The 9741-nt window shown below is 30.5% G+C and overlaps 1 protein-coding gene across 1 annotated transcript; it reads right to left on the bottom strand.

Annotated features, from left to right (window-relative positions):
* Nucleotides 1-8369: 8369 nt before the first annotated feature.
* LOC103489781 (transcription repressor OFP12-like) lies at nucleotides 8370-9189 on the bottom strand. Its single transcript, XM_008449088.2, has one exon. The coding sequence runs from the start codon at nucleotides 9131-9133 to the stop codon at nucleotides 8540-8542; it is 594 nt and encodes a 197-aa protein (XP_008447310.2). The 5' UTR covers nucleotides 9134-9189; the 3' UTR covers nucleotides 8370-8539.
* Nucleotides 9190-9741: the final 552 nt, after the last annotated feature.

Below are 9741 nucleotides of genomic sequence, written 5' to 3' on the forward strand. Positions count from 1 at the left end.
GGCTTGTCCTATTGGTTTTATTAATCTCTTAGTCTCATAACTCGATCATGCCTATCATTCGATACAAATGCCATTTGCCATCCATGTATGAGGGCTCTTTTGTTCCATCCTAAATTATCAATGTATCGACTCTCATCTCATAGATTTTTTTCGCCCAAGAGGCATTTGATTATCATCGTCAAGGATGGGAATTCGACTTCAGAATCTTGTCCTCGTATAGCAGTCTGTGGCTGTGAAGCAGGTTGGCGTCGTCATTCAATCTGATGCTTGTTGGTACTAAACAGCTATCGGAGTGTATTTCTACACTCCATAGTAGACTCCTTTTCCTACAACCCCATTTAATTACTGGCTCCCTTTCTCTTTTCTTGCATTCTATCTGTTTCAATGGCAGTCCTGAGATATTGTTTGGAGGATGTGGAGCTTTTTCTCTCTCAAAACAGGCAGAAGGTTGAAGGCAACTTCTTTTGTCCCTTGTTAACATCAAAAAAGGCGAGGTAAGTTGAACAAAGAGTGATCTCCAACAAGAAAGACATCTAAATGCTCAAGGTTAACACTTCTTCTCTAATAAGTTAACAAACAACGATCCTTGACAAGGGGAACCTCTACATGCACAAGGCTACCACTTCTTCTACTGTAAGTTGAACAAATAGCGGTCCTCGACGAGAATGACATCCATATGCACAAGGTTAACACTTTTTCTTCAATAAGTCTAACATTCAGTGATTATCGGCAAGGGTGAATCCACATGCACAAGGTTACCTCTTTTTCTACGATAAGTTGAATGATTACACTCAGAGGCACATGGTTGCTATTTATTCAAGTTACCTATAAACAAACAGGGAAAGGTTTGAATATGGAGAGTTCAAATTTTGGATTTTCATTGTCTACGAACGGATTTGTCTTATTTATATGTTTTCAAGAGTCAAAAAGACACCGAGAAGACTTGTCTTATAGGTCGAAACACACTAATGTTGGATGGATTTTTGTCAACAACCTTAATCCTTATGAAATCGACATGTCGGGTTTGTGCAAATCCAAAAAAAATCATCCACAATAAACAGTAATTGAAAATGAGTTTGGTATCTTGTTTGTTTCCATATTTATATAATTGGGTTTCATACATTCATATACAACTTGAGTTTGTAGTGGGCCAACCAAAATCGTCCTTGCAAATCTCTATCAAATTTTGATATGAAACAGTAAATTTTCAAAAAGTAAATCCCCATTTGTAAATCTGTCTCTCATCAAGAGTTAAACTGAGCAAGTATTTAATAATCCTTTGACATTTTATTTTGAAGCCAATGAACACTGTTTCACTTCTAACATTCTTAATTTGATATCTATTTGTGACTGACGTTTACGAAAGCTAAGTCAAGTTTGTTGTAATTTAGGATAGGATAGGATAGGAAGGAAGTGAGGGAAAATATGAAAGGTACTGTTTCAAGATCTTTCCAACTAAGAAACAAAGATTATATATTTGATAGAGTCCCAAATATTATTTGAACTAAGGGACAAACTTAGGTAATAAGGATCAATAGGTTATTGCAAACTTGTCAATAATGATTTGAAAACCCCACCACATTTGGCTTTGCTAAAAGAAAAACCAACCTAACCATTCTAACAACTATAATAATGCTAAATATCAAACAATAATATTATTTTGGTGCACTCCTATTGTATCATCAATTTGTTTTAATGAACTTTTTTGTTTTGTATTACGAAATACATTCAAGAATTGCTCAAATTTATGTACTCACAGCAAATGAAGACAGTAATTTGATTACTCAAAAAATGAATTATTAATATTTTAAAATATTTAAAACTAGAAAGAGATAAATGTAAATGAAGATTGAATTTAAATTCACAGACAAATCCACAAAATTATACAATAATAGAATATTGGAAAATTATAACAAATAACACAACCATCCAAAAGAGTTCTAATAAAATATACCACTAACTTTAAAAATATTTGTAAATATAGCAAATATTGACCGCTCAACTTGTAAAGTTTTTTGGAATTTCAAGTTTACCCTCTTTGATGTACATGTTTGCGTCACTTATATCAATGACTATCGATAGCAACTGATAACATATTTATTTATTAGATTGAAAGCTATCCTAATAGCGGTTATCAAGGATGACAACTGATGCAGTTATCAATAACTATCACTAATAATTGTTATTATTGATACCTTTCAATTTCAAAAAATAGGAAGAGGGATGTGGAATGGGGGTGGGTGTGTGATAAACGAAACTACCTCAATCACGTTTGAGAACTCCCCTTATCCTACGTAAATCGCACAACAGTAATAAGAATAACCCCGATAATACAATTAGTTAACAACCCCAAGAAAGCAAAACAGACTTGGCTTGGAAAGATTGATCAAAGATCGAGAAGAAAGGAGAACTTGTTTCTTACTTCAAGATTTTGAACTCTCCACAATCTAATTAATCAAACTAGATTGAAATTCCTAAGCGTACATTCTAACACAAGAATACAAAGGAAAACATAAAGCTTGAGAGAAACACTCTATGAGAAAATTTCATTCAAATTCAAGTTGCTTTTCAAATGTGGAAACTACAACACTATTTATACTAGTTTCAAATGTTATATGAAAGGACACAACATTTAATTTTATACTCTTTCAACTATCTTAATAAATGAAAGTACATTATATTAAATATGTACATATTAAAGATGTGAATGAACCTAAAATGCATTAAAAATGTGAATGAACCTAGAAATGTATTAAAGATGTAAATGAATCTTAATTTCTAGATTCATTACGACCCTTGGGTGTCCAAGTGACTCTTGAAGTTCCAACTCTTTAATGAAGATCGAAAATCTAGCATGTAAACGAATATTTAATCCATCTTGAAGTCTTTTAGCTCTGGCTTTTGTCATTAAGGCTAGAGTCATGATTGCTTTTTGATTGGTTTGACTTTGAATGTTCTCCCATGAATTTCGAGCATGTGTTTCATTTTCCTCTTCATTTGAGTTGGTGTGAGCTTCACTGTTTAACTTCTTATCAGTATGGATTTTCTTTCTTTCTTTTTTATTTTATTAATTTTGGTGTTATATATATACAATTATTTTAGATTTTTTTTGGATAATTTACTTAAATGTAACAAAACCCAAAAATATTTATGGCCTATGTAACAAAAAAAAAAAAAAATCAAAAGCCCATGAAACCGGTAAAATATTTTTATAATTTCTAGATTTGTCTTTAAATATTGCAGACGATTCATCACTTTTCTTTCTTCTTCTATGTGGTTTATTTATTTTATCTTTCAGATTTCTTCATCCCTCTTCCAAATTTTCTTTGTTATATTTTTAAACAATTTATTCTTATGTTTAAATCTCCTATTTTATCTTCACTGTTTTCAGCAAGATTTTCAAGAATTTCAAGATCGTTTAAATATTCTTTTGACATGATCTAAACAATTACCATTGTAAACACGATCTTTTAAATTTGAAGCAAATTTTCCATCGTTTAAAAAGAACTACAAGATCGTGTTGATATGATTTAAAAGATCATTTAACATAGTTAACATGATCATTAGATTTAATGTTTTTAACGGTTATTTATATTAGAGTATACAATCACTTACAATAATTAACATGATCGTCAAATTTGAAGTTTTTTTTTCTTATCGTTAAAAAAGAACTAGACAATCGTGATCATGACTGTAGTACATAATCGTTCCGAAGAGGATTACTCATGTATTGATTGGAGTATTTTTTATTGTAAATTCGAGGATTTTTTTTCTTTTTTAAAATTGTTTTATACGACGTAAATATTTTACTAGTTTGTTATATATTTTAGAAAAACCTTTTATTTTTATTTTTGTTTGTTTGGCATTTAAGCAAACAGGCAGAAGATTATTGGCAATAGGTGGAATAAGATGAATATGGATGGGCATGGCCCAGTACTGGAACTTGTCCTTATGCTTTCAAACAAGATATTGGTTAGCCCAAGTCAAGCCTCCACATTAAATTATATCAACCTTTTCTTTCTTCCTTTTCTTTTCTTAATTCATTTTATGTTATATATATATATACAAATTAAATGTATCTTTTGGTAAAATCCAAGAAATCTGATAATTTTGATATTCTCAAATAATATGGGTTGGTGATTGAATGGGCCGTATATATTATTTTCTTTACTTATATATATATATATATATATATATATATATATATATATATATATATATATATATATGATGAGACCGTATATATTACAAATATTTTACCAAAATAAAACACACATAAGATTTGTTACATATATTTACTTCTAGTTTGAATAAAAAAGGTTTGGTAATAACAATGATAGCATTTTTGCTTTTGGCTATTGAGGGTGGGTGTGTGTGGACACAGAACAAAGCATACATATGAAAAGAGGGAGAGTAGACAAAAGAAAATGGGAATGAAGGGTACGCCCGCAAGGAACGAACATTTCATCTATTCAATATACAAATTATAAACATTACCTTTTTTATTCACAAATGAAACGCAGGAAACATCTTCCTCACCTATTTATACCCCAAACATACTTCATCATTGAATAAATACAATCACTCCAATTTGTCCTTCATATATGTGAAGTTTCCAATGGCTTCAAATGAAACATGAGAGATTTAAATATCATAAATTGCTATCGAATAAAGTATACGATCCAACAACCTAAATTTGTTTTCAAAAAACTTTTTGAATACGAAGGATAATTCTCGATAATTATTCAGCAAATAAGAGATAATTGAGAAGTGAGACAAAAAAAAAAAAAAAAAAAAAAAAAGAAGAAGAAGAAGAAAAACACATTGAGTAAATTGCAAATCCAATACTAAAGAGAAAATAAATTAGAGATTGTCCCATAAAACTACAAGAATTGAGACATGAGAGAGAAAAAAATTTCATAAAGAGCTCAATTCAGTGGATGCCGAATTTGCCTATCTACTCCCTCCTTCCAAAACTTAATGTCCTAAAAGCCCAAACTCAATAATTGAACAACGGATATAAAAAGGAACTTTCACACCCAAATTTAATCAACGTGGGAATGAAATTGAAAATAAAACAATATTATATTTTTCTTTTACAAATGGATGACTTTGTTTTTTGTTTTACCCATACTATCGTGTATCTATAAACCATCATCATTCTTCTTCCAATTAATCCAAAATTTTGAAGGCAGTCCTAACACTTTTTATATAGGTGGAGTATAGATTGTAACACCCCAAAAATTAAGATAATTTTGGAGTTAGTTATCTTAATTTTGTTTAATTAGATTTAATTTATTGGGCGTTATTTTAAATCCATTTAATGAGAATTATTTGATTTATGTGGGAATTGAAATTAATTAAATATTTGTTAGATGAATATTTAATTAATTAGAGGTTTTGGCATGTGTTGTTTGTTGAGATTTTGATTAGATGGTAAGTTAAGAGAATTAAGTAAAGTTGTGGATTTTTAGTGTTGTTGAAGTTGAATTTAATTAAATAATTATGGACGTTATTTAATTAAACCGTAGGGTGGAAAGTTTGTTGGAGATTTGATAATTATATGTATACGTGGAAATATATATACACCTATTATGTTAATGGAAAAGATAATTATATTTGTTGAAATATAATTATTTAAGGAAAAGATAATTATTTTGGGAAAGAATATTTAGTAAGGAGAAAAAGTAAAATAATTATATTTTGGAAAAATACAATTATTTGTAAAATGATAATTACTTTAGAGAAAGATAAACAATAATTAATTATTGTGAAAGATAATTAATTATTTTGGAGAAAGATAAATAATAGTTAATTATTGTGGAAGATAATTAATTACTTTGGAGAAAGATAAATAATAATTAATTATGTGGAAGATAATTAATTATTTTGGAGAAAGATAAATAATAATTAATTATTGTAGAAGATAATTAATTAATTTGGAAGAAAGGTAAATAATAATTAATTATTGTAGATGATAATTAATTATTCTGCAGAAAGATAAATATTGATTCTGGAGTGAAGTTGTTATGGTTGGGTTAAGATAATTCATGTTGGAAGTTATAAGTGATTTATTGGAAAAGATTTGATTGATTAAATTAATTTGAGATTTTGGAGGGAAAAGTTGATTTTGGTGGAATTGGATTTAATTGAGTATATATATATATATATATATATATATATATATATATATATATATATATAATTATTAATTTGGAAAAGTGAAGTTAATTATACGATGGAATATAATTATATTTGTTTGAAAAAGAAGATAATCCATAAGGAGAGAGATGGTTGATTTGATTGGACGAAAAAGATATATATTTATTTATAAGAGAGAATAATGGTTTAAATAAATATATATTTATTGTAGATTTTGGTGAGAGAAAAATAATAATAATAAAGAAGTATTACTATTATTACTAATGGTTATAAATGTCTAAGATTAAGGCATTTATTTAGAAAAGATAATGGAAATAAAGATATATGTATATTTTTTTGGTATTATATATATATCCTAAAAGGAAAAGGAAAAGGAAATAATAATAATAATCATTATTATTGTTATTATTTGGGTCTATAAATGGCATTGAAATGCTTAAGATGGAAATAAAGGAAAAAGAAAAACGTTTTTTATCTTTTTCTCTAAGATAACCTTCTGCTGTCGCCGCCTCAGTTGAAGTTAAGATTGGTCTCTTTGGAAGCTTGAGGATTTAAAGTGATGAATTTTTTCACCAAGGATAAGAGGATTTTCCAACCTCCATCTGAGTAACCTTGGTAAGCCAATAAAATTAAATTAATATTTTATTATTTAATTTTAGATTTATTTTGGGTTTCTTTAAAGGTTCAATTGGCTAAAATTTGTAAGATCTAAATCTTTGATTTTTCCCAATCAAAGTTGAATTGGTTTCAACCCCAATTTTTAGAAAGTTAATTAATTTGGGAGAATTTTTGGATGTTAGCCAATTGCTAATTTCATTAATTAAGATACTAAGTTTTCCTTTTATGATTAGGATCAAGTTAATTGGAGAATTTTTACTGTCAACTAGCGAGTACCTTGTTTGGCTAAAATCTCCAGGTAAGAGATTCTCCTACTAGACCTTCGAACTGAATTTAAGAGACCGCATGTAATTATGATTATGCATTGATGGTAGCTAAAATGCATAACTTGATGCTACTGATAATGACTGTCATTGTATTGATGTTGATGATGATGACTGAGATTATTATGTTGATGATTGATGATGATGACAGATGTTATGTTAATGACTGGTAGATTGATGTTCATGATTGTTAATGCATGATATATTAATTACATAATTAAGGACGTTAAGATTAATACTCTTGCCATGTTATGATGTTATGTTATGCTACGTGCTATGGATAGGGTGTTCTGTTAACTTTGTCTACATGGATGTCCTTCGGGATCACCACCTATTTAGAACTGTGTGGTCCGACGGGACGCCAGTCTAGCATGGATATAGATATGATTCGAGTGATTCGACGGGGTCCTCACATCCCGATTGTCTTAGTCTTACCCCCGGGTTCACTACAGACCAGCATGTCCTAGGTGCTCCCCGGGACACCGAAGACCAGATTTTCGTTCCTATGGGAGCGCATGCTGCACGTGTTCGGGAACGTGCCAGAGATTGGGTACCATTTACAGCACTCTAATGGAAAGTTAACAGACACCTAGCGGGACTAGTAGTAGGTCCCTTACTGAGTATATGTTTATGCTCACTCTTTCTATATTTAATATTTCAGGCGAAGGTAAAGGTAGAGGAAAGCTGGCGAGCGACAAAGAAGGATCCGTGACATGCAATATGGGGACTCAGTTTTAATATTCCGTTTTTAATGAAAATTTATTCTTCCCTCGTTTCAAAAAGTGTCTCTTATCATTGTTTCCTTTTAGTAACGACCTCAGCTTAGTATAAAGAGTTGGGTCGTTACATAGATCAACCAATATATAGCTTTGGAGTTTGGATATATATATATATATATATATATATAACAATGAAAGAATGATGTGGTGATGATATGATTCAAAGGCAAAGTTATTTGGGTCCATGTCTCTATTGAATGTGATTGACATGATTTGTCATTTTCTCTCATTTGACATTTTCTTTTTGATTTCCTAAACCATCAATGAATAGGCTTTCTTTCCATATCCACCATTATTATTATTATTATTATTATTATTATTATTATTATTATTATTATTATTATTATTGTTGTTGTTGTTAAATTATATAAGAACACTTTGCAAAACATTCAAATACTTCCAATTGCGTCTGTATATGAAATGAAATGTTTCATATCATCAATAATTTTTTAGTTTAAAAAGTATAGTTGAAGGAGAAAAAGAAAGAAATGCAAAACTAACTCCATTACATCTATTTATTGACAATGCTACATCTGTTGCAGTTCTACAAACATATTTCATAACTCATTTGCGTCTTCTTCACCCAATAACCTTTTCAAATAACAAAAAGTTCAAAATTATCTTTTCACTTTTTAAATTTAGTTAAGGGACATTAAATTATCCAAACGTAACAACTTTCCGGCGACCTATGGAAGCCGGTGCCGGAGTCGTCGAGGAGGAAGCTAACAAACTGAGTACAAGATCAGAAAAAGCTTTAACAATAAATTTATGGGTATTCTTCGGATTCAACCGGAGATAGCAAGACAAAAGCTCTCGCAAAAACTCCGAGTCGCTTCTCACATCCTCCAATTCCCGAGCTTCCACCATCTCCTGCATCGACCGCCGGAAGTCGGCGTAAGGGTCCATCGAGTATTTCCGGATTTTATGACCTTCCGAAACGACGACGTCGTGGGGTTGTTGGGGGCGGGAGCAGGAGGAGTATTCGAAAATGGAGTTGGAGCGACCGGGGGAGGAGAAGAAGAAGCGGCGGGAGGAGAGGACGGCGGCAAGGTCGTCGGAGATGGAGTCGTCGGCGTCGGAGGAGGTGGAGAAGAAGTCGTGGCAGTCTTCGGCGGTGGTAGAGGAAATGGGGTTGGAGGTGAAGTAGCAATCGGAGGGTGGGGTGTGGGAGGCGATGAGGGGGGGCGGAGGTGAGAATTTGAGTTTGGAGAAGAAGGAATAAAGGTTGTTGAGGAATCTGAGATTGGACATTTTTTCTAGATGACTTGCGACACAACGACTGGGAGACTGGGAGACTTAAAACAAACAAACACTCTTCTTTTCTCAACTATAAATAATTTCCAAATCTCAACATCCATAAACCCTCTTCTCTTTTTAGTTTGATTTTCTAACCATTTATAAAATGTTTTTTTTTTCTCCTCTCAATCCAAACAAATACATCTTCATTGGTTAATTAAGTGATGATGATCTTTTATATCAAATTTTCCTTTTAACTACAATGATTTTCTTTTTAAATTAAACTAAAACACTTGAATTCATTTTTATTCTTGTGTATAAGTTTGTATACAAATATTTTTAAAAATTTAGTTTGTTCGCTAACTATTTTGTCTTTTTGTTTTTTAAAATCAAAGCATATAGACTTTTTTTTGTTTGTTATCTATTATTTTTTTTACCCATTGTTTAAAAATCTTAAAAAAAAAACAAGCTAAAGCCAAAATTTAGAACCAAGCTCTTAAAAACCTGTCTCTATTATTAAACTTCAGCTAAAATTTCATCTCTTATACTAAAAAAATGCAAACGTTTTATAGAAAAAAAATTCAAAATAAAAAGGTCATAGGAAATTTTCAAAATAAAAAGAA

The sequence above is a fragment of the Cucumis melo genome, chromosome 1 (assembly GCF_025177605.1).
Source record: "Cucumis melo cultivar AY chromosome 1, USDA_Cmelo_AY_1.0, whole genome shotgun sequence".
Classification (NCBI taxonomy): Eukaryota; Viridiplantae; Streptophyta; class Magnoliopsida; order Cucurbitales; family Cucurbitaceae; genus Cucumis; species Cucumis melo.